The sequence below is a fragment of the Mauremys reevesii genome, linkage group 11 (assembly GCF_016161935.1).
Source record: "Mauremys reevesii isolate NIE-2019 linkage group 11, ASM1616193v1, whole genome shotgun sequence".
Classification (NCBI taxonomy): Eukaryota; Metazoa; Chordata; order Testudines; family Geoemydidae; genus Mauremys; species Mauremys reevesii.
In genome coordinates, this window is record NC_052633.1 from 23,918,204 (window position 1) to 23,944,374 (window position 26,171).

Below are 26,171 nucleotides of genomic sequence, written 5' to 3' on the forward strand. Positions count from 1 at the left end.
GTGCCTTAGTTGTGTCATTTGCCTTAAGGTCAGTGGCGTATATAGTTGTGAGGCCTGATTATAGCATGCCTTGAAGCTTGTGCATGCTGCTCTAGCAGTGTGCAGGGGCCAGAGTGGCCATGTTTAGGAGAGGGATGGCTCAGTGGTTTGAGCATTGGCCTGCTAAACCCAAGACTGTGAGTTCAATCCTTGAGGGGGCCATTTAGGGATCTGGGGTGAAAATCTGTCTGGGGATTGGTCCTACTTTGAGCAGGGGGGTTGGACTAGATGACCTCCTGAGGTCCCTTCCAACCCTGATATTCTATGTTTCTTAAGAGCTTAAAAACACTTGGTGCCTGCTTCTTCAAGACAACACTTTCTGTGCTGGGTCCCTCGGAAGTAGCAGCACAGAAGCTGCCCTGTCACTTTGAGCACTTTGGTCCTAGGAGGAGAAGCTCATTAGATTGTTACCATCCTTGAATCTGATAAGTTTAAAGGATTTTCACATATCCAAACCAGGTTGAAGTCTCAAACTCCAGGGCAATTTATAATAGTTTCAGTTAGGTGCTATTTGAAACAGCAAGATGTACTGTAAATTTGGGAAAGCCCTGATTACAATGGTGCATTCAGCACCACAATAATAATAAGAAAAAAAAGAAAGTGGTTGAATCCTCAATATTTTCTACAATTATTAGTTTTAATTCACAACCTGACTTGACTGGAAACTCCATTAATCCAGCAAGAGCAGTAGAGTTTATAAGGTTGTCTATAAGAAAGTATCATCTTGAGACTTAAAATTGGCATTGAGAAGTGAATCAGTATTTAAGTATATAGTTTTAGTATGATGGCACTGTGAAAATCATTTTATTCTTAGCACTTTCTTTAATTTGTCAGTTATAACTTCACATCTGAATATTTAGACTTGACTCCACAAATTATTAATGGTACCATGGCGGTGTATAAAGAAGCTATGAAGAATCTGCTGCCCACTCCAGCCAAATCTCACTACTTGTTCAACCTCCGTGATTTCTCCCGCGTTATTCAAGGTGTTTGTCTGTCAAGACCTGAAACAACAGAATCTGTAGGAATGATAAAACGTCTTTGGGTTCACGAGGTAAATCTCATATTAGTAATAAATTGTACATGATATTTATAATAAATAATTGAAGAGCCAAAGTTGGATTTAGACATTTATTTTTCTTTATTAATATAATTTAGTTGAATTATCTTACATCATGGCTATGATATAAGAGCTATGACTAATAGCTATGTAATGATGCCATAGTCATAGTCATAAGGTGTGACTTTTTTGCTAGCTAGAAATGGGATTTTAATTATGCATACTTTAAAGGCAGAGGTTCTCCAGCTTGTTTGAAGTATGAGCCACATCTTAATGGATTGTGGGCTCCTTTCCTTCCATTCACAATTATCCAGACTACATCTCCTGCCATAAGTGATCACACAGTGCACCTATCTCCATTTCCTCTCCTCTCCCTCCCAATGGCAGAACAAAGAGTCAGTGGAGAGAGAGCCAGCAGTGGGCCAGGGTCATTGGAAGGTTGGGTGGGGAAAGAACATGGTCTTGTTCTCTCTCCCTGTGGGTCCTCTTTGGTAGGAACTCCCGAGTCTTAAGCAACTGTGACTACCTCTCCCCTAAAGATAACATCACAAGCTAAATGATTAAGGGGGTGGCATTAACTCATCTACAGTAACTCCTCACTTAAAGGAATTTCGGTTAATGTTATTTCGTTGCTGATCAATTAGGGAACATGCTCGTTTAAAGTTGTTTGGCAACCGCCTGCTTTGTCTATTACCTGCAGGAAGAGCAGCCTGTTGTAGCTAGCTTGTGGGGGCTTGGAACCAGGGTGGAACAGCAGCCCCCCCCTATCAGCTCCCCGCTCCTCTAAGTTCCCTGTCCAGCAGCTGCCTGCAGTTCACTGTCATGTGCTGCTCCTGCCCTCTGCCCTGGAGCTGCTCCCCAAGACTCCTGCTTTCTGTGGGGTGGGGGGGAGGAAACGGGGGGCTAATGTCAGGGTGTCCCCCTCTTCCCTGCTCCTGCACCCTGCTTACTCCATCTTCCATAGAGCAGGGGGACACACCAGGGCTCAGGACGGAGGGAGCTTGCAGCAGCTGCGGTCTCAGCAAGCTGATCTAATTTAAAGGCAGTGTACTTAAAGGGCAATGCACATATCTCCCTCCATTCCTGCCACCTTGTAAAGTGAGAGAGTTAAGCCTTGAGGGCTCAGCCAATTGCTAGTTCATCATTTAGCAGTAAGGGAAATATCCCACCCTCTGACTCCTCCACCTCAACCAAGCTTCACAATCATCATCACTGTGTACCTGTATTAAATTGTTTGTTTAAAACATATACTGTGTGCGTGTGTGTGTGTATAGTCTTTTGTCTGGTGAAAAAAATTTCCCTGGAACCTAACCCCCTCATTTACATTAATTCTTATGGGGAAATTGGATTTGCTTAACATCGTTTCGCTTAAAGTTGCATTTTTCAGGAACATAATTACAATGTTAAGTGTGGAATTACTATATTTAGAAACAGGAAGAAAAAGCAAAAATGTGCCAAGTCTGGTCATTCATTTATTCTGACTTTACATAAAAGTAAGGATAGCAACACCTGCCTCTTTACAAAATGTCTTCAAAATATAATTAATATATTTAAAGTATGCATACAATATGTGCAAAGTGTGTTATTTTCCCATATGCAGCTTAGCTTTCATTTAGAAGATAAAAGGATCAACTGTTCCAGTTGCTTCTGAACATTTATTTTAATTTTCATTGTACTGGAATTTAAGGGAATTTTCACTTTGAAGCTATTTTTTCTCGTGTGTGTGTGTGTATAATCAAAGTGAAACATATATATAATGTCAGTGTAAAATGAACAGAATGTTATCATCACCTACTAAAACTATTATGTTATTTATTATGCAGGTTCTTAGAGTGTACTATGATCGCTTAGTGGATAATGCAGATCGAGCCTGGCTTGTTGAGTATATCCAAGAAGTAGTGAAAAGTCATTTAGATGAAGACTTTCATGAACTTTTCCAGAGCCTGGACTTCAATTTTGATGGCAAGGTAGAAGAGGATGACTTACGTAGCCTAATGTTTTGTGACTTTCATGACCCCAAACGAGAGGACACCAACTACAGGGAGATCAATGATGTGGACACATTGAGATTAGTTGTAGAGAGCCACTTGGAAGAATTTAATAACATGAGTAAAAAACCTATGCAGCTTGTCTTGTTCCGATTTGCTATTGAACACGTCTGTAGAATTTCACGGATCCTGAAACAACCTCGCAGCCATGCCCTTCTGGTTGGTGTCGGAGGCAGTGGCAGGCAGTCCCTCACTCGATTAGCAGCACATATGGCTGATTATACACTTTTTCAGGTTGAAATATCTAAGAGCTACGGTAACAATGAGTGGCATGAAGACTTAAAAGTCATCCTAAGGAAATCTACTGAGGGTGAGATGCAAGGAGTTTTCTTATTCACTGATTCTCAGATAAAGAAGGAGTCATTTTTAGAAGACATTAACAACTTACTAAATGCAGGGGAGGTACCAAACCTCTTTGCACTAGATGAGAAACAAGAAATTTGTGAACGAATGCGTCAGATAGACCGCCAGCGAGATAAAACAAAGCAAACTGATGGCAGTCCCATAGCTCTTTTTAACATGTTCATTGATCGCTGCCGAGACCAGCTCCATGTGGTATTGGCAATGAGTCCCATTGGAGATGCTTTTCGTAATCGTCTTCGAAAATTTCCAGCTCTTGTTAACTGCTGCACGCTTGACTGGTTTCAGGTACAGTTATTTACTATGTACACATTTTCTGATAGAAACACCACAAATGCATTATTCAAAATATGGCCTCAGTTCTTTTCATGACAAATAATTTGCTCTTGAAATCTGCTAATTAACAGTTAAATTTTTTTCTGTATTTAGAATTAGATGATGGTACTCTGCCCTACTGACTTCAGAGGGGTTGCACAGGATGTAAATAAGGGCAAGATTGTCACAATCGCTAAGATTAATATCTGAGTAAACACAGTACTGTAGAAATTAGAGAATGAACTATCCAATGTACTCTGCTTGCAAAATCTCAGTGATGATTTGCCAGGTACCCCCAAAAAATTGAGTCTGGTATGGATTGGCAAGGACTAGTAGAGAAATCTCCTAGTCCCAAGCATGACCTTCATCACTACTAACTTGCAAACTACGATAATCTATCTATATGTTATATACAAAATACTTACATTATAGTAACGGTAAGGTTCAAAATTTAATCACACAAGTTAGGAAATTCAGACTTATGCTACCCTTAAAATGCATTGCTATATTTCTGAGCCTCATTTTAAAGAGAAGAGGGTAAGTTATAACCAGTCTTAGCGTACACGCAATGCGCCTCAGGTGGCACGACTGGGATTCATCACCAAATTTGGTTGGATCATTAGCTTCCCCGGCTTGGGCCAGGTACTGATGGGGAGTGCAATGTGAATACTGATCCAGAACTGTTACCCAGGTTTTTCAGAACCCCTAACAGTGGTAACTTAACTATTTTACTCCAGGCAGTGTCAGGAATAAATCAGTGGGAATACAGCAGTTCCATCTGATAAAAGATTCATGCAATTAAGAGTGCTCTATCTAAATCTGCAGTTTGTTAGATTTAAGCACACACAGACATAAGCAATAGGTTTAGAACATCCCAGATATTTACCCAACATCTGGAATGGTGTAACAGGGCAGGACTCACCCCTGCGGCACCTCCTGCTGGTCGTCTCAGGGAATTAGCGTTTTCAGCCTCTGGAGCACCCTCTGCAGGCCGGTGTCCTGCTGCCGCTGGCCTCCATGTCCCTCCCAGGACCCAGTGCCCCTTGTCTTTGGGGTGCTGCCCCTGGCAATACCTCCACGGTCTCAGGGTCTCCCTACCCAAGGGAACCCCCAACCCTCTATCCTCACCATGCCTCAGTCGTGGGCTACTGCCCGTCACCATCTAAACCCCGCTCACTGGGGCAGACTGTAGTGTAAATGCCACTCATCATAGGGAACAGGGGTTTGGATCTGCTGCCTCTGCCTACCTGTGGGCTGCCCCCTGCAACACCAGTACCTAATTGACCTTCCACTAGGCTGCAGCCTGGGGGGTTTCCAGGCCAGAGCTCCCGAGCTCCAATGGCCTTCCCCCAGCCCTGCTCCACTCTGGGTACCTTCTCTCAGAACGTTGCAGCCAGATCCCTCCCTCTCAAAGCTAGAGAGAGTCTCTGCCAGCTCCTGGCTCACTGGCCTTTTATAGGGCCAGCTGTGGCCTGATTGGGGCGTGGCCACAGCTGTGGCTGTTTCCCCAATCAGCCGAGGCTGCTTTCTCCTAGCCACAGCCCTCTCCCTGGGTTGTTTTAAGCCTTTTAAGGCAGAAGCGGGTGACCACCCCGCTACACACGGTATTGAGTAATTAACAGTGGGTTCACAGTGGCCAGTTGCTCACCCACCGGGGAGAAAAGATGTCAGGAAAAATGTCTCTCAAGATGGCTTCAGAGTATTGTTCCAAAGTACACTCTATTATCTAAACTTTTTATAGCTAACTTCTAGAAAAAACATAGGTCATAATGACCCCTACTGGAGCATCACTTTTTCTAACTTTCTATAAGCTTCTAATATCAGAGGCGTCTAGACTCAAGGTTTTCATCCACTTATCTTCTTTCATTCTCAGTTATTTACTTTTTTCTCTCATCCTCCAATACTGATCAGCAGAAACTGCCAAATAGTTTTCACCTTGCATCTAAAAGCCTGCTTTCTAATTAACCCTTAACTATTTTATTAATTCATGGTGGCAGAATGCACATAATATGGTTGCAATTTGCTTGATCACATTCTGGGGTACACAAATCCCTCAAATCCAGGGCAACATAACCAGTAAGAATAAATGTATCTGTACATATATACAAAGGGAAGAATTTGAAGGTTTCCCATAGTTCCCCTCTGAGAAATAAACCCTACCTCATTCTAATGACATTTGAGAGAAGACTCTAGAACTTCCTCACAGTAATAGATCATCTGGCCCCATTAAGGCTGTGTTCTTCCAGCAGAAATGGGGGTAGAGAGAGTAGGATAGCCATGTGTGCATCTCAGAAGACCAGTAGTCAGGGGGCAACACCAATACCCATCCCCAAAAAGATAAATAGGATGAGGCCAGGTAAAGCTTCCTTCTCACATGCTTGTTTATCTGTTTGGAGGGGGCTGTGAACAAACATCCACACTCCATAAAAGCATGCCATGGTTCCAGCAGGGAGGGAAGCGGGAGGGAGTGGACAGCAAGAGCAGCAGCCCATTTATCTGCTTGTGGAAACAGTCTGCCTGAGCTTTGATCTACCTTCTTCATCTTTACTGCTCCACGTAGAGCTGCTGCTGCTATCCCTGCTCCCTGCCATGGTAGCCCGTTGGTGGCATTTGGAGGGAAGAGAAAGGGGAGTTATATAACTACTCAGCCTCTCTGTTCCCCCACCAAGTCCCTCCTAGAGCAAAGGATTTTGCTCCCCCAAAAAGGGTCAAAGGAGAGGGAAGGGCTGGCTAGATACAGCTCTTGTTTCCTGCCTCTTCATGAGAACATGTGAGGGAGTTCAAGGCTAGCTAGAGGAGGGAGAGAGCACATGCAAATAAGCTCCCATCTTTCACATTCCACAGCTCTCTAGCCTGATCCTGCCCTTTCTCCAGCTTTGAAGCTCTGCAGCCTTCTGAAGTTTCTCCAGTCCTTGGGTTATAGTAACACACCTGAACAGCTCAAAGGGAGAGGAATGGTAAACTCTAGGCAGCTTTTGACTAATCTTTCAAAAATATCAAAATCCTGTTTTTCTTTGGAGGTGGAGGATTCTTTCACCCAGAATCCCAGACAAAGTTTAGTGGCAAATTATCTTTCAAAGTATCTTTTGAAGTGGTGAAAAACAATTTAAAATGAATCAAATAATGGATTCAGTTTGGTGAGTAATTAAAAAGCCACTCAGGATGTTTACTACAGTTAAATTTAAGTGTGGATAAAAATGAAGATATTTCTTTATTTTCCAGTTTTTAGCACCAATTATTTACACACATAAATATATAGACCTTTCTGCAGAATCCTATTTACCAGCACAGAGTCTTACTGTTGGTAAGGAACAGAGCAAGTACAGTGAGGAGTGCACTTAAGTTGAAATCATTATTATTAATTTTGCCAGCCTGCAGTCAATTGATAAATCACATATTAACATCTGAGAAGTGGTTTATGAATTTTGGAATGTATGAAATTCTGTAAAATGCTTACTGATATTTGGATATGAATAATTTTTTTAAATGTGTGATATTAAAAAGCAAGCCAACAAAAACAAATTGCTGAATATGTTTTTAATGAGTACTGTGCTGGACACTGACAAACTCAACATGCTTCATTTATCACCTACTGTGTTCTAAGAAGCAAAGAATCAGAGTTGTAATCCGGAATTGATTGTTGTAACTTTGTCTTGCAGATCTGCCACTGAAAACATATTTTTAAATATTCACATCAAAATACTTTTTAGTATTTACATCTCTTTAACTTGTGATTGCAGGGTGCATGCACATATAGGCAACAATCCTGAAAAGACTTACTTGATACATACTTAACTTTTTCTATGTGAGTAATCAATGGAACAACTCGTGTAAAGTTAATCATATCAGTTAGTCTTTTCAGATTTGGAGCAATAGAAAATTCTGTAAATTCTATGTATGCAGATAAAAGTGAGGCATAACTAGTGTGTGATCATTCACACATCCTTCTTCCACAATCTGTAGAGCAAAACGTGTAAGCACTGATTGATATAAGCGTGGTAAGTTCCTCTGAAATTCTTCATTTTGCTAGGTAAGCACTGGGCCATCTATAAAAGTTAAAAGTTTAGTTTTCTCATGATAATAATGAAATTAAAAATAAATCTTAGTATCCAACTTCAATATACTCTGAAAGCAATACATCTGTTTGTGTAATGCAATACGTTTTCATATTTCAGTCTAATAATTGAATGTATTGGTATTATTGTGTGCATTTTCTTGTGCAATTTTGCCATTGTTAGTTTCTGTTTTAAGTATGATTCTGTTCTGAAAAGTGACTGTAAACATGACAGCTCTTTACTCAATAAGCCATCTCCCCATGTGTCAGTCATATCTTTTGATTGTAGTAATTAAAATAAGATTTTACTACTTTTTACATCTTTTAGCCATGAAGAGTTAAAACTATTAAGAGAGTATTATTCCTTCTTGTGCATTCTCAGCAATATTGTTTACTAAGCTCCAGTTGGTGACACCTCTGGAAACCCATTAAAGGTTGCAAAGAGGTAATTTGGAAAAAAATGGGGTTTACTGAGAGCCCAATTTGGCTAGCAAAATCTTTATTATAGACAATGATGTTCAAGAAGGAAAGAACCCAAATGGACTTGCTGGGCCCAAATTGAGTTTGTAGTGTTAGCAGTTAGAAAAAAGACAATTTTTTACATGTAAACTCAGTGTTGGTAATACGGAAATCAGTGAAAAACAATTAACCAAGAATCCCACAATGACACTTCTATGGAGTCACTTTTCAAAGTGCAGCAGTATTTCAGAGTTCTTCTGTACCCTAGTTTACATTTGAATTCTGTTTATTTGCCTTATATCCAACTTTACAAGTTTTGGAAATAAATGTTAAACTAAATATGTTTTTAAAAGACAGTTTTACTTTTTATAGAAACAACGAAGCTGTTTTTCTCTGCAGTAAATTTTGTTTAAACAAAATTCAGGATTTTCCCCCCAAAATAAGCTTTCATTAGACAATGTTATAGCCATTCTTTATATGGAAAGTTTATGGAAAGGCAGAATTTGAGTCTTTTTATTTTTCACAATAAAGCCCCAAATAGCTGATTTCTATTTAATCAAAGGTTAGTCAGATCTTTATGGCAACACTGTGTACCCTGCATTGCATTCACCCTACTTATTTGGAGCCCCATTTTTCTGAATTTTCATATTGAGGGAAGGGCCTTTCAGAAAACTAGAGTTTTATATTAGGTTTTCCTTTTTTATGTGAATGTAGAAATGAAAAACTCTCCATGTAATACCTATTTGTACGATAGGTGAAGTAATATTATGTTTATTTTAAATTTAGACATGGCCTGAAGATGCATTGCAAGCTGTTGCCTCTCGCTTCTTGGAAGATATTGAAATGTCAGAAGCAACACGCGAAGGCTGTATTGATATGTGTAAAAGCTTTCACACTTCTACCATTGTTTTGTCTGACCTGTTCCATACTGAACTTCAAAGGCACAACTATGTTACACCTACCTCATACCTGGAATTAATCTCCACTTTCAAAACCTTACTGGAAAAGAAACGCACGTAAGGATATATAACATGCATTTTGCTAGGGGAGCCCAAAGTTCCCTTAAAATAGTATTTTCTACATGTAATTAATTTGTGTAGCTAATCTAATAAAAAAGTTAAGTATACTCAGATTGCCATTTCTTGGATACATCTGCACTCAGTGGACTAAAGAGCCAGTTAGACCCAGTTTATATCTTGTATCCCATTAGGCCAGTTCTAATATTCATTATTAAATTGATGCCTGTTGATGCTTTAAAATATCAGTTCTTCTGATGCAGTCCCAGACCCTAGAAGTTACACCTGTTCTGGAGGGTGAATACCACTGAGTTGCTGTATAAAGACACTCCCTTCCTTCATGATGGGTGGAGTTTTAGGTCTCTGAGACTGTATGTAAGCTCTGAGGGAAAATAAAAGAAGTCAGGGACTTAGTATAGTCATGCAGAATCTAGGGATATTCCTCTAGGTCACCAGTGTGCCTAGGTCAGTAGTGACGGAAAGTCATTACCTTCAGAAGACTCTTTCATGTCTTAATGAAAAGAATAGGAAGTTTCAATTCCTACTTGTCCAGAACCTCATTATTTCCTCTTGACTAGTGCAACCTCCTCCTCTCTGACCTTCTTGATGCACAGATTAGTCCCCTCAGTTCCATATAAAACATAGCTATTAAAATAATATTCCTGATCATGTAACCCCCTTCTGTGTCCTTCAACTGGCTCCTCCTCCACCACATCACATTCCAACTTCTCATCCCTAAGGGCCTTCAGAACTTTGCACCCATCTACTTTCCCACCCTTGTTTTTTATCTTTTTCACCCGACCTCCTCATCTGTTCATACAGTAAATCCAGCCTTGATCACTCACTTGTCATTTTTTGTACCTTTAGGGCACTTGTACATTACTGAAGTAGCGTAAAGGAGTCTGAGGGCAAATGAGACTCAGACACAAGTACTATATTGCACCATCTGATGGGCAAATAAAACAAGATGGCATGGTGTTTGAATTTTAAGAATGGTGTGAAATTAGAAATTTGAGAAACGGGGCTAAGAAAATGTCTGTAAAATTAAGCACTGCTTGACATTACTTTTAGTGAGGTGATGAAAATGAAAAGAAGATATGAAGTTGGCTTGGAGAAACTGAATTCTGCTGCATCACAGGTGGCTTCGATGCAATATGAGCTGGAAGCCCTACAGCCTCAGCTAAAGGAAGCTAGCAAACAAGTTGATGAGATGATGGTGGTTATTGAAAAGGAGTCCTTGGAAGTAGCTAAAACTGAAAAAATAGTGAAAGCTGATGAAGCTGTGGCGAATGAGCAAGCTATGGCTGCAAAAGCAATCAAAGATGAATGTGATGCTGATCTGGCACAAGCCTTGCCGATTCTGGAAAGTGCTCTGTCTGCTCTTGATACTCTTACTGCACAGGTAAAGCTAACTTTACGTATTTATACGTTGACCAGGTATTCAGACTAACAAAAACAAACCATGTCTGCCTTCAAAGAAAAATTGAATATGCTGCATAGCTATTAATTGTCAGATTTCATGTTATTACTGAATTAAAAGTTGCATAATTTTGTAGCATTTGAAATTTCTTAAAACATTTAGTTTCAAAATCAAGGCATTATTTTATTTTCATTCCCTGTGTGGACAGCTATAACATAAGCTAGTGAACTATAACACTTATATGCTCTGGATGTATAAAATCAAACATTTCTCACTAGCCATTTTAAAATTCATAAACATCATAATATTCTGAATCAACAAATGACAAGTTAAAAAGAATCTGCTTCTTCCTGCTTGCTTCCTCAGCAAAACTGCATACTTACCATGTAATTGTTTTGATATATTCACATAGATATCTGTTCTTTCAGAGACTAGAAGCAGAGGCTGAGATTCTGTGCTGCACCTTTAATCTGCAGCCCAAGGGAGGTAGTGAGGGCTAAGGTGGCTTTATGCCACCCTTATGCTCTCCCCGGCTGCTCTGGTGCTGGAAAGAAAGAGGTCCCATACATAACTTATATAGCAGAGTCTTACATTCCACCTGATGACATCTTTGCTTTGCCAGATTCCCAATCATCCTCCTTGCCCCCAACTGGCCCATACAGTTTTGGTTCCGAGTCTCCTATATATGTCCTCTTGGTCACTGATCAACCCTCATTCCTTTTCCAATCACCTGACAAAGGGGAAGGGCAGAATCAAGCATCTCAACCTCCAACCACTCTGGCTCAGGGTAGTTTTGGGTGGCCATTAACTCTAGAACATTCATGCTCTGAAACCATGCAAAACATTCTTACTAGAAGTTGAAAGGATTCTACTAGGAAATGTTACATAGCCATCTGGTATTCACCTGATTCTTTCCCTCAAAACAGCTGGTCTTTCCATCAACTCTTTATGGGTTCACCTGCCAGCAATCAGTGCATACCACCCACCTTCACATGGTCACTCAATTTTTGCTCACCCGCTGACTACCAGGTTCTGGAATAGCCTAGTTAGAACTTTTCTGGCAGTAAGAAAACCTTCTCTCAATGGTACTTAAATCTTGTTCTTTCAGAGCTCACCAAGCCGCCCTTCAGACCACTAGCTACCAGATGTTCCATGTCTCTCCCATCTATTAAGGTTGCATTCCTCATAGCCATCACCTCAGCCAGAAGGGTGGGTCAGCTTGGAGTACTGATGGTGGGATCTGCCTTACGTCATATTCCACAGAGACAGTTTCATTGTGTTTACATCCTAAGTTCACCCCCAAAGTTCTTTTAGAATTTCACCTAAATCAGTAAATCCTCTTACCTGTGTATTTTTCCAAAACTACATGCATCTGAAAAGGAGAGGAGACTTAATTCCATTGACATGAGACAAGCCTTAGCCTTTTATCTACAAAGGACAAAACCAGTCAGAAAATCTCCCAGGTAGTTTATCACCATAGTGGAGTCCATGATCAGGCTCTGTCCTCTCAGAGGATCTCTAAAATGGATCTCAGGCTGTATCTTACCCTGCTATCAGTTGTCGCATCTCCCTCCCCTTTTGGGGTGAGAACACAAGCGACGTCAATGGCATAACTTTAAGAAGTACCTCTACTTGACATTTGCAAAGCAGCTATGTGGAGTTACTTCTACTGACCTGAGGCATGATGCTCTAACACAGGACTCCTCCACTGATGTATCCTTTGGAACAGTCATTCTTCAAATGGCTCTGCTGCTTGCATTCTTGCAGCCTCTTCCTACTTGAGTACTGCTTCTCAGTCACCCACAGTGGAATACACACAGGGATCAGCACTCGAAGAAGAAGAGAAAGTTACTTCCGATAGAGTAACTGGAGGTTCTTCAAGATATGTGATCCCTATCTGTTTTCCACTACCTAATTCCCTTCTGCTTTGCATCTGTGACCGGAGTTCCAGGGGAGCCACGCTGAGATTGCTCAATCAGGGCAAATTGCAAAGAATGGGGCAGATGATCCCCAAAACTGGTGGCTATTCTAATACTTATTCACCAAGCCAGCAACAAAACAGCTTCTACAATTCCTTACTGGTTACCCAGAAGCCAGAAATACAGTTCCCTTAAAGCCACCCAGCCTTGGGCTCCTATCCAGACAGTCAAGTATGATGAGGATTACTGAAAATTTTGTTCATCATACAAAAAATTCTACCAATCCCAAAGGATTGGATATGTTACCCACCAGGTCAATGAATATTTCAGATATTACCCAAATACACGCTTACAGCCACATCTTATTAACTAAACTAAAATGTCTTAAAAAAGAAAAGAGAGCGAGCATAAGTTAAAAGATCATTATACATACATATATGAATAAAGTTCTTAGGTCAGTTTCATAGTAGAGATGGTGAGCTTCAGAGTTGCAAAAAGTTCTTTCAGAATCAGTTCTGTAGGTTATAGTCCAATGTCCAATATCAGGGTGATCCACACTAGAGTTGGAGACCTCAGTCTTGTGACTCAAACTTCCTCTAACGAAGCTTAAGTAGATTTGAGATAACAGGATCAGGCCCAAGAGTTCATTTTATAGTTCTCTGCCAGTCTCTTGAGAGTAAGTGCTGCTTGTGTGGCTTTGAAGTAAAACCTCCTATATCCTAAGCACCACCAGTGATTAGCTACATTGGTAACTACCCATCAGTGGCGCTGGAACCCTTTTAATAGTGGGGGTGCTGAAAGCCAGCCCCCTTACCCCTGTCTGTGATGCCCCCAGCTGGGGCTGGGAGCAATGCCAGTCTCAGGGAGTGGGGGGACCTGGACAGGGGTAAAGGGAAAAGGCTGGGGGCGGGCACGGGGCCAGGAGCAGAGCCCCGGGCATGGGGCCCACAGCCTGGATCCTGTGTGTGAGGCCAGTAGCAGAGCCCCAGCTGCGGGGCTAACATCTGGGACCCTGGAAGTGAAGGGCCGGGTGCGGGGCCCTGGGCACAGGGCCAGCAGCCGGGAAAGCAGACTGGCAGCCAGGACCTCAGCCCTGGGCATAGAGGCAGAGCGAGCCTATGGAGCGGGGGAGGGGTGGAAAGTCTTTTTCCCATTGTTCAGACCCAGAGCTCCTTTCCCAACAACACTTTCTTTAATTCACTGCTAGTTACTTTCCATTAGTGATGAATGAGAAGAGAGGCTGTGCAAAAGAATGAGAAATTTCTTACCTGATAATTTTCTTTCTGTTAGCAGCTTCTCTCCTCATTCAGCCTACCCTGGTAGTCTGATAAGTGACCACAATACAAATAGAATTTTTTTCTCAAAGGGGAGACTTAAAAATATAATTGTCTTAAGGTTAATTAAGACATTATATCAAGTTGTTGTCTTAGTGCTAATAATAGGTTGCTGAAATGTTTCTGTCTCTGGAATAACTCTTCTGGTGGCCTGAACCAAAGGTTGGAACTTAGGCCTGGAGCTTCCAGCAACAATATTGGACTGCCTCTGAATTTCATAGGTATGTGGGTAGGCATTAAGGATTAGTGATGAATGAGGAAAGAAGCTGCTAATCCAAAGAAAACTCTCAGGTAAGAAATTTCACATTCTCTAAACTAACTGTGGATTAGATTTCAAGTTTGATCATCTTTGTTTAAATGTCAGTTTTATTTCAACCCATGTACTGCCATAATACATATTCTGGAAGAAGGGGCTAAGCAGACAAAACACTCGGGCTAAGCAGACAAAACACTGTTGTTTTCCTATACTTAAAAATGAAAGATTTAAAAGGCAGATACTACTAACAATGAATATATGGTATATTTGTACAGTGTACATTAATTTTTGTCTGTGATCCTGAGATCACATTGAGTTTAAAATACCAAGTATGAGTCTAGCAAACATATATGGAAAAATAGTACTGTAACATACATAGAATGATTGTGATATGTTAGAAAAGGGGTCTAATGCTGAAGCAGTAATATTTATGTCATTTATTTTAAGGATATCACAGTTGTGAAGTCCATGAAGAGTCCTCCTTCTGGTGTCAAGTTAGTTATGGAAGCTATATGCATCCTGAAAGGCATCAAATCAGATAAAATTCCAGATCCATCAGGCTCAGGGAAAAAAATAGAGGATTTCTGGGGTCCAGCAAAGAGACTTCTAGGTGATATAAGATTTCTGCAGTCGCTTCATGAATATGATAAGGACAACATTCCTCCAGCTTACATGGCCATCATCAGGAAACAATATATCACAAATCCTGAGTTTGTACCAGACAAGGTTCGAAATGCTTCCACAGCAGCGGAAGGTCTGTGCAAATGGGTCATCGCCATGGATTCCTATGATAAGTAAGTAAGCAAGCATTTGTGTACAAATAAAATCCAAGTGAGTTTAGTCTATTCTAATACTAAGAGGGATTTAAAGTTTGTTGGAAATTCTAACTGGCCTGACATATTCACTGGTAAAGATTATGAGGCAGCTATTGAAAAGGACGTATAGGATCTGATTTTCAAATGTGGGTACATTGGATAGGATGAAGGGGGCAATATCCCATCTCCAGTAAGCAAATAATTAATTCTGGTTTCTCTTCCCCATCCTTGTGGCACAGGTCTTCAGCAGAAGGGTATTAGAATGCCAGTGGGAAGGAAGGGCTCATCATTTAGTTTCTGAGGACTGGGTTAAACCCCACATTGGAAATTGTTTTGTTTGTATTTGCTTACCCTGATGAAAAAAAACCTTGCTGATTTCTGCCATATCTTATTTGTGCTGAGTCACCCCACCAATTTACAGTATCACTATAACACATCCCCAGAGCCTGGATAAATCTATCAAATCCACACTTAGGTGCCTAAACTCAGCCTACAATCTGAAAATAAGTAGCAAAGGCCTGAGATGGATAGGAATCTTTCCACTAAATGTAACAAAATTGAATGTACTATTACATATTCTTCTTCGAGTGTTTGCTCATGTCGATTCCAAGTAGGTGTGTGCCGGAAGGTTTTTCCTTAGTGGTACCCATTGGGGCGGTTTAGGAGCCTAAGGAATCATGCCTTCATGGTGCTGTATGTAGGGCCCTGCCAACCCACTGCCTCTTCAGTTCCTTCTTACTGACTGTGACAGTTGGTTGGAACGCTCGTTCTCTCTTGCTTCGGCAAGCCCTTTCCCTAGTGATCTTCTGATCATTCCCTGTAAATAGTTATAATAGTACTAGTTGTCTAGATAGATAGTTTAAGTATATGAAGTTCTCAGGGTTATCCCCTTCCTACCACCCACCCCCCGGGGCATGCTTTGGTCTCCGGGGTTTAAACTCTGCACAGCTTGTAATAAACCTATGCCCAGGAGCAACCCTCACACTTCTTCCCTGAAGTGTCTGGGAGAATCTCATCAGAAGGACCATTGTAAAATCTGCAGGGTATTCCGCCCCAGGACCCCAAAACAGAGAGATCAACAGTTGAATTTTTTTCTGATGGAGGCCACCATTTGCCCCCACTTGGAGCTGAGTTTGTCCGAAATGATATTTAGCACGTCCGCATCAGTGTGGAGCATGCTGGCATCGCCAAGGGAGGCCTCAGCGCTAAGAAAGGACTCTGGTAGAGACTCTCAGCACCGAGAGGGCTCTCTGTAGAGGGGCTCAGTTCCTACTAGCGTGCGACACTGCTCCCAATCTCCAGTGCCCCATAAGAAGAAAAAGAAGTCGGACACGGGGTGCTCACCCACTCCAAAACCGAGGCGAAAGGACTTGAGTGCAGTTCTACTCACACCGGGCCACCTAAGCACTGTACCACCTAAGCTTGGCACTGTTGACTCCTGTCCCAACAAGGGGTCAGTTGAGTCTGAGACTGATGGACTCCCCTCTTCAGGAGAGCCGTGGAGAGGCTTTAGAGTTGCCCTCCATGTCTGAGACCTTTGAGGTGGCTAGAGAGCTTATTGCCTTCACGGCACCGCCTTCTCCAACCAGGCGAGACTGGGCCTGAGAACACTGGCACCATCCCTTGGCAAACTGGTTATGGTACCATGCCGGTCACCGTCACCTCGGCACCACTCCCAGACCAGCAATGGTGCCACACCAGTCCCCTGTTTCTTGGCACCACTCCCCCATGCTCCTCACGTAGTGAGTCCTCTCCATTGGACTCAGAGGCGGTATTGTACACATTGTAACAAAGTTCCTCCTCTGCTCTGGTGGGTCCTGTGCTTATTGGCAGATTTGCTCGCCTCAGAGATTCACGGCAGCCCTCAGTTTGGCCACTTCTGTGGCTCAAATATGCCATTCACTCAGCTAATCTCATCACTGGCCAGCATGGGGAAAAGGAAGAAGAACAATCCTCGCAGTCTCTGATGATCCACTGAGTGGGTCGGGGAACAGACCAGAGACCTTCCCCTCTGGTGGGACCCACAGTCCAGGTCAACTCCTCCTATGTCTGATCAGGAGTTGGGAGGTTTGGGGGGAACCTGGGCCCGCCGTCTACTCCGGGTTCCAGCCCAGGGCCCTGTGGATTGCAGCTGTCTAGAGTGTCTCCTGTAACAGCTGCATGACAGCTAGAACTCCCTGAGCTACTTTCCCATGGCCTCCTCCCAGCATCTTCTTTACCCTCACCACAGGACCTTCCTCCTGGTGTCTGATAATGCTTGTACTCCTCAGTCTTCCAGCAATACGCCTTCCCACTCTCAGTTCCTAGTGCCTCTTGCTCCCAGCTCCTTGCACGCACCTCACTGACTGAGGTGAGGTCCTTTTTAAACCCAGGTGCCCTGATTAGCCAGCCTGTCCTAATTGATTCTAGGAGCTTCTTAATTGGTTCGAGCAAGTTCCTGCTTGTTCTGGAACTGCCCCTGTTACTTTACCCAGGGAAAAGGGACCTGCTTAATCTGGGACTAATATATCTGCCTTCTATCACTCTTCGCCCGCCTACTTCCTGGATACCAACAGGATCACTCTTCTGTAGCCATCTGGCTTGACCCTGTCACAGTATCCAGACAGAGCCAACATAGGTCAGAACGGAGGTGCTCAAGGTTAGACATGGGCCAGCAACAGCAGTTTCCCCTATGCAGTGGCCTGCACAGCGACAGGTGCAAGTGCAATGGCTTTTTGGACACCATGAGTGTTCCACCAAGCCCAAACGTCCTATTCCAGGAGGTCAGTGTCAAGAAGCTCAGAAATCTATGCGCCTCCCCCACCTCCTTCGGTGCAGGACCAGCTGCTCGACTCCAAACCGGTCACCACAACGGAAGAGCTGGCACTGTGTGACCCTCTCAGTGAGGAAAGGAAGAAGCACAAGCACAAGCCAGTTCCTGTTAGAGCCTCATTCTCCTTGTCGCTGGATGAAGTAAGTGCAGGAACCTCTTCTACTCCAGTGCTCGAGGATAGCTGGGTCCACCAACAGCTCCTAAAGAGAACATAAGAACATAAGAAAGGCCGTACCGGGTCAGACCAAAGGTCCATCTAGCCCAGTATCTGTCTACCGACAGTGGCCAATGCCAGGTGCCCCTGAGGGAGTGAACCTAACAGGCAATGATCAAGAGAGTGTCCCAGAACCTGGGACTCCAGGTTGAGGAAGTCGCCGAGTCCTTGGACCTCATGGTAGACATCCTAGCTCCCTCAGGTCCATCCCAAATTGCCCTGCCACTCATTAAGACAACTCAAGACACCACTAAAATGTTGTGGTAGACCTCTGCCTCTCTGCTCTCAATCACGAAGGGGACCACTGGGTGTTCCGCACAGTAGAACTGGAATATTTTCTCCAGTTCTCCCTCCCATCCCCCTTCAGGGACCCCTCTCATGAGCAATTTCTAATGCAGAAGGTGCAGATGCTCCTAAGAACCAGGACAGTAGGGGAAATTCCTCAGGAACTAAGGGGCAGGGGATTCTATTCCTATTACTTCCTAATCCAGAAAGCCAAGGGCAGTCTCAGACCCATTTTGGACCTCCAAGACCTCAACAGGTTCATGTAAAGGTCTCCTTGTCCTTTATTATCCCCTCACTGGATCCGAGGGACTGGTATGCCATCCTCAACTTGAAGGACACGTACTTTCATATTTTGATATTCCATCCCACAGAAGATTCTTCTGTTTCATGGTGAACCATGCTCACTATCAGTTTACAGACCTTCCCTTCGGCCTGTCAGCAGCACCTCAAGTGTTCACCAAGTTCATGGCACTCGTGGCCACTTTCCTGAGAAAGTGGCAGGTGCAGGAGTTTCCATACCTTGATGACTGACTTGTCAAGGGCCACTCCAGTGCACAGGTGGAGGCACATGTAAACTTCAGACTCGGCCTACTGCTGAATGTGGAAAAATCAACCCTATCCCCCACAGAGAATAGATTTCATAAGAGCATTGCTAAATTTGAGACAAGCCAGGGCATTTCTACCAGAATCCCGGTTCCAGATACTCTGTGGCATTATAGAGGGTTTCATACGATACCCTACCACCATGGCACGGAATTGCTTGAAGCTCCTTGGACCCATGGGTGTCTGTACGTATGTAGTACAGCATGCCAGACTGAGGCTCAGGCCCCTCCAGGCTTGGTTGGCATTGGTGTATTGGCCAAGCCTGGACAGTCTGGATAAGATAGTCACGCTTTCTCTGGCGGTGCTCAACCCGCAATGTGGAGAAATGTGAAGTAATGCACATTGGAAAAAATAACCCCAACTATACATACAATATGATGGGGGCTAATTTAGCTACAACGAGTCAGGAAAAAGATCTTGGAGTCATCGTGGATAGTTCTCTGAAGATGTCCACGCAGTGTGCAGAGGTGGTCAAAAAAGCAAAAAAGCAAACAGGATGTTAGGAATCATTTAAAAGGGGATAGAGAAGAAGACTGAGAATATATTATTGCCCTTATATAAATCCATGGTATGCTCACATCTCGAATACTGCATACAGATGTGGTCTCCTCATCTCAAAAAAAATATACTGGCACTAGAAAAGGTTCAGAAAAGGGCAACTAAAATGATTAGGGGTTTGGAGAGGGTCCCATATGAGGAGAGATTAAAGATGCTAGGACTCTTCAGCTTGGAAAAGAGGAGACTAAGGGGGGATATGATAGAGGTATATAAAATCATGAGTGATGTGGAGAAAGTGGATAAGGAAAAGTTATTTACTTATTCCCATAATATAAGAACTAGGGGTCACCAAATGAAATTAATAGGCAGCAGGTTTAAAACAAATAAAAGGAAGTTCTTCACGCAGTGCACAGTCAACTTGTGGAACTCCTATAACAGCGTTTAAAAGGGAACTGGATAAATTCATGGTGGTTAAGTCCATAAATGGCTATTAGCCAGGATGGATAAGGAATGGTGTCCCTAGCCTCTGTTTGTCAGATGATGGAGATGGATGGCAGGAGAGAGATCACTTGATCATTGCCTGTTAGGTTCACTCCCTCTGGGGCACCTGGCATTGGCCACTATCGGTAGACAGGATACTGGGCTAGATGGACCTTTGGTGTGACCCGGTATGGCCGTTCTAATGTTCTTATATTCTAAGGTATGTGCACAGGAGTATCTTTCTCCAGGCCACAATCCTGGTCATGGATGCACTGGTGGTCGGGTGGGGAGTGCATCTTGGAAGGCTCAGAACTCAGGGCCTCTGGTCCCAAGCGGAACTCACGCTCCACATCAGTGTCAGGGAGCTGAGAGCAGTTCGTCTAGCCTGCCAGACCTTCCAAGTCCACCTGAAGGGGAGATGTGTATCAATGATAGACAATACAACAGTGGTGTTTGATATAAACCTACGGTGGAGCACGGTCCTCTCTCCTATGCCAGGAAGCTCTCAAACTATGGGACTTCTGCATAACACTCCTGGAGGCATCCTACCTCCCAGGTTCTCAGAATGAGTTGGTGGACCATCTTAGCAGATCCTTTCACAACCATGAGTGGTCCATCCGCTCGAACATTGTGAACAACATCTTGCAATGGTGGGGAGTTCCCCAGAAAGATTTGTTTGTGACGAGGCACAACAGAAAGCATCTGCAGTTCTGCTCCTTCCTGAATAAAGCCTGAGCTCGATCGTGGATGCATTCCTCTTTCCCTGGAAGGGCTATCTCTTCTGTGCATTTCAACCCATTCCACTCATTCACAAGGTGCTGCACAAAGTGAGGAGAGATGGACGTTCTGTGATATAAATAGTTCCAGCCTGGCCCCATCAACATTGGTACACCATGCTCCTGGAATTGTCAGTGGAAGCTCTGGTCACCCTACCTCTGCTTCCAGACCTAATCACCCAGGATCATGGCCGCCTTCAGTATCGCAACCTTGAGTCTCTCGACTTCATGGCTTGGAAGCTTCTTGGCTAAATCCATTGGAGCTCACTTGCTCGGGTCCTCTTAGGGAGGTCTTTCTTGGCAGTAGGAAGCCATCCACTAGGGCCACCTACTTAGCCAAGTGGAAGAGATTTGTGATTTGGTCCTTACAGAAGCACACTTCTCTGCACTCATGAGTACCCTTTATCTTGGACTATCTCTTGCACCTGAAGCAGCAAGGTCTCTTGGTGTCATCAATAAAGGTTCACCTGGCTGCCATTTCTGCTATGATCAGCCAGTCTTGAATTACACTGAAGAGGAAAACCAGAAAATTCACAGTCTCCGACTTTCCTCCAGAAATGTGGGTTTTACTGCGCAGCCGTCTCCTGGACAACACAAGCTCACATAAAAGTCCGTCATTTTATTAATAGAAAATGATATCCACAAATCCTGTTATCTCAAATGGCGTTTCCCCAAACACAGTGGTTTAGATCAAACAATAAAACAAGCTTATTAACTACAGAAAGATAGATTTTAAGTCATTACAAGTAATGAGACGTAAAAGTCAGAATTGGTTACAAGAAAATAAAAGTAAAATGCAACTAATACCTAACTTAACAAGCTAAGTGAATTCAAAACAAAAGTCTCTCTCACCACACACTACAGTAGTCTTACTGGCTTAATTCCTTTCACACAGGATCCCTTCCTCAGTCCAAAGCTATTTCTTTGTTCCTCAGGTGTTGTGGGTGCTGTGGGTAGAAAGAAAGGGAGGAATAACTTGGGGCATCTGTTCCCCATTCTTATACTTTGAGAATCATCTTCTTCTTTGACAATCATCTTCAGCTGGGGTTCAGGAGACAGAAAGTCTGCGGGGATGAGAACCTCCAGCTGTTTCTTTGCCAAGATGTAAATTTCTCGCTCACACCGTTTTTCCTGCTGAGGAATGGCCACTTAACCAGGTGATGGTCCATTTGATTTTCTTGACACCTGGCTGAGGCATCAGTTTGCCTTTTGTCTCTGAGGAACTGGTTTGTGGCTGCTTTTCTTGGAACATGTCTCAGTAATGTCATGCAGTAGAATTTTATAACTTTATATATAACATTTGCCACACATATTTTACCAGGACAATAATGATCAACAAATTATGAGTTTTCAAATGATACCTCCGAAGGCATTCTTTGTACAAAATGTATGATAGTTTTGTAAAGGAGTGAACATAGAGGTACATACTGTCACACCAAGGAACAGCTGTATACTTCATGAATGTCTGCAGACAAACTGTAGGTTAGCTAAAAAAAAACAAAAACAAAAAACCAGTGGGCCAGGTCCTGGGCCTGTGGTATGTAATGGAGGTATGCTTCTTTACACCAACTGAGGATCTGACTTAGTACGATTTTGAGGGGAATAGTTGTAAAATACCACCTACTGACTGTCTAGCCATTACTTGAAAATACATGCAACACTTGTCCATTTTTATTTTATTTTGCAATTGTCCATTGTTTTTTAAAATTATAGGGCCACATTTTCAGTAGTCTTCAAGCTAATGCACAAATGCACAAAAATGTGTGTGCAATTATTTTCAGTCCTTAAAAAAAGAAAAAAAAGGTTGTCCCTGCAGATAGATCCTTATGTGTGAAAAGCAGATAAAAACTAACTGCTTTATTTGTGTACACAAATATCTATTTGCATGTGTAAAACACCTGTGAAGATAATCTTGTAAATGCAAAATATTTTTAGGCACGAAATCTATAGTGGCTTTTAAAAAATTGGCTCAAAGTGTCTAATATTTGTAGGTGTATATTGCCTCAGCCATCTCATATTTTGGATGTATGATGAACGTGAATATATGCAATGATATTTTTGCTGTTTTTTTTAAAATTGCCTGTTATTCCAGGAAATATTGCAAAAATTGTTCTAAGTCAGTTGATGCTGTTTTAGCCAATCAAGATTGACAAAAATAGAAGCATGTAATGAAATCTATGGTAGTAGACATTTAAAAAGTTAACATTTTCTAACAAACTGTTATTTGGTATACTGCAGTTTTCTCTAATTTGGCACATGTTGAGGTTTTAATGGCAACTCTGGTCTGAGTGTATGTGCATAGGTATTGAGATATAGTCATACACAGTATAATTGTGATACATTTAATTTACTCATTTATTTTATTTAGAGTGGCAAAAGTTGTTGCCCCCAAAAAGATAAAGCTAAATCAGGCTGAAGGGGAACTGAAGATTGCAATGGATGGTCTGAGAAAAAAACAAGCAGCCCTAAAGGAAGTTCAGGATAAGTTGGCTATACTCCAACAAACTTTGGAATCAAAGAAGCAGGAGAAGGCTGATCTGGAGAATCAGGTATATAATAGACGTAGATAAAACTATTGCTAATGCTGGGGCATTGAAAAAGTTGTTTAAAAATAAGAGGGTTTTGCCCATCACATTTCTGCTTTTAACCTTCAACCCTGCCAAAGCTTAAATAAAACTCCCAGTTTTAGGCTACCATCATTTTTGTTCACTCTCATATTGGTTATTAAACCATAGTGTAGGTGTGGCTTGGAGAATAGGTATGTGATAATTATGAGACTCATAAATGCAAAATATCACATTATATTATATCCCGTATATCTCCAGTCATATCTGACTTGAGAATACAGAATGAAATACAGAAATGAAAACATCAGGTGATCTAGAAAGGAAATCATTAGGTGATAAATTTTTCAACACTGCCCTGGCAATTTTACTTTACATTAACCTGGACTGACCACCTCTAGACTGGGGTGAGTATAGTTAACTATTCATAGTTATTCAGGATTGCAAGTTAATGTCATATGTGGTTGTGGGTTTTGTGAATTCATTGCTTATCCACTAATGTCACTAAACAGACATCAGATATAGAAACTGGTAATGTTTAGAATGCAGTACTCTTTTGTCTAGTAAGACCAAATTCTAAAGCTTGGTTTCTTTCCCTTTTCAATAATTCAGTACTTTACAAAATTATCTGTCCTCACTTTAAAAAAGAAGTTTACATGCATATTTTTAAACAACAGCACAAAAGTTCTTCCAGTAGATGTAGCCATATAGACCATTTAGGTGTATGTATGCCCAGCACACTGAAGCCACTGAAGAACTTTGCCTAGTAATATCCATAGGGGCAGCATTCACACCTTGTGACTGTACCCCCTCTTCTCGCTATATAAGGATGGCACTGCCCAGACCCCTCTCAGTTCCTTCTGACTGTCCGTGGCTAGAGTCAGAGCTTGGTGTGTTGTTTTTACTTCAAGTGTTCAGTCTCCATTTTCTGAGGTGGTTTTGTTTGTGTTTGTTTGTTTGTTTTCCTCTAGATCAGGGGTCAGCAACCTTTCAGAAGTGGTATGCCGAGTCTTCCTTTATTTACTCTAATTTAAGGTTTCACGCGCCAGTAATACATTTTAAAATTTTTAGAAGGTCTTTTTCTATAAGTCTATAATATATAACTAAACTATTGTTGTATGTAAAGTAAATAAGGTTTTTAAAATATTTAAGAAGTTTCATTTAAAATTAAATTAAAATGCAGAGCCCCCGGACCCAAGCCAAGACCCAGGCAGTGTGAGTGCCAGTGAAAATCAGTTTGCGTGCCACCTTCGGCACACGTGCCATAGGTTGCCTAGCCCTGCTCTAGATATTAGTTAGTTAGAAGCATCTTAGGTTTAGTTTAGTGTTAGAGTAGTTGACTGCCCTGTGTGACGACCTCACCACGGTTCAACCATTGTCTGTTGTTTGGGGGATGGGGAATCCCTAGTACTGATCCACATAGAAGGTGCTTGTTGTGTCTTGGTGAGGAACACATTAAGGAGCAGTGCTCAATCTGTAAGTCATTCTAGAAGAGGATTCAGGTGGCAAGAGACTTCTGGCTGAAGCAGCACCTTCTGGAGCAGGCTATGAGGCTTTCTTCAGTACTGAGGCCCTTGTCTGCTGTCTCCCGCAAGAGGACCTCTTCAGAGTCTCTCTTCAGAGTCCTCTGGTGCAGTGAGGAGAGAAAGAGAAATTGGTCCCAACTCTTAATTGGAAGAGATCCTTCCCTGAGATTTATTCTTTGAGGCAGGATACACCACCCACCAAGAGGTCCATTTGCCTAGTTTGCCTAACCACACTTCCACTTTCCAGTACTGATCCGAGATCAAGGAGAGGATAAAGAAGGAAGGAGCAAGAAGGAGGGTTTATGATGGAAGATTTCCAGCAGATGCACAGATTGAGGAAGATTAATACTCTTCCTTTCTCTTAATGCACATGGATGCCTGCGGAGTTTTTGGACTTTTTTAAGGGCAGAGTTTTTAGGAAGTTTTATGTTGCAGAAGGCTAATATCAAGTGTTCTCTTACAGTTAACTGCAGAATTAGTGGATCATGTCTCAGCAGTTTCTGAATGTGGTTGCCATTTGCTGGCAAATTCAGCAGATGTCAGAAGTGTGCATGTTTGTGCAGCAGACTTTTGTTTTTAATTTTTGATTTTTTTTTTTTTTTTTTTAAACTCTTTTTTTATTTTAATTTTTTAATTAGTACTTACTTTTTTACTTACTTACTGAGTTACTTTGACACTCATTACCAACACAGCAGCAACTATAGTTCAGCCAGCACTTCTTTGGGCAGTTCCTTTGGGCAGTTCCAGGCCAAGGCAGCAGGACCAGCAGCAGATCTACAGGCTCAGGAGGCTGGGGCACAGCAGGCCCTGTAGGCTAGCAGCCCATTTCCAGCAAGCCAGCACCCATCCCCAGCCCAGCAGCAGCTGCAGATGTCCCGTGCCTGTCCTTCCATCCATTGTTCATCTTTGTCTTGTCACTTTTGTTCGGGACTTTCCTGGGTGTAGACAGGTGGGTCCCAGCACCACCAGATGTCTGGCACCCCTCCCCATCTCCTCATCCCCTTCTCTCCATCTCCCTCCTCCTCCCTCCTCAGGAGCCCTCCTCTTTCACTCTCTTCTCTCATCAGTCACTTCTCTCAGGCTCTCATGGCTTCTCCGGCTGTTTAGGGGGCCACAGGATTCTACTTTCTGACAGGGATTCTCCAGGGATTATTTTTTATTGACCCTGTTCCTCGATTGAGACTGAGACCTGATCTTGATCTGAGATTCTGGATTCAAGTCATCAGATGGACTTGATTCTGATTCTCATTGCAGCAACCTGCAACTCTGGACTGCTGCTGGGACTCAGGCCCTGACCTTCTTCTATTTCCATGCTTCT

At 42.5% G+C, this 26,171-nt stretch overlaps 1 protein-coding gene across 2 annotated transcripts in view; it reads left to right on the forward strand.

Moving 5' to 3' along the window:
• Positions 1-26,171, forward strand: part of DNAH7 (dynein axonemal heavy chain 7) — a 223,295-nt gene that overhangs the window by 136,029 nt on the left and 61,095 nt on the right. For both annotated transcript variants that reach the window (XM_039493846.1, XM_039493847.1), the window contains 6 exons: positions 874-1,093; positions 2,923-3,795; positions 9,122-9,351; positions 10,423-10,753; positions 14,728-15,074; positions 23,132-23,312. In XM_039493846.1, the coding sequence (XP_039349780.1) occupies positions 874-1,093; positions 2,923-3,795; positions 9,122-9,351; positions 10,423-10,753; positions 14,728-15,074; positions 23,132-23,312 (2,182 nt within the window). The remainder of the gene's footprint in view (positions 1-873; positions 1,094-2,922; positions 3,796-9,121; positions 9,352-10,422; positions 10,754-14,727; positions 15,075-23,131; positions 23,313-26,171) is intronic.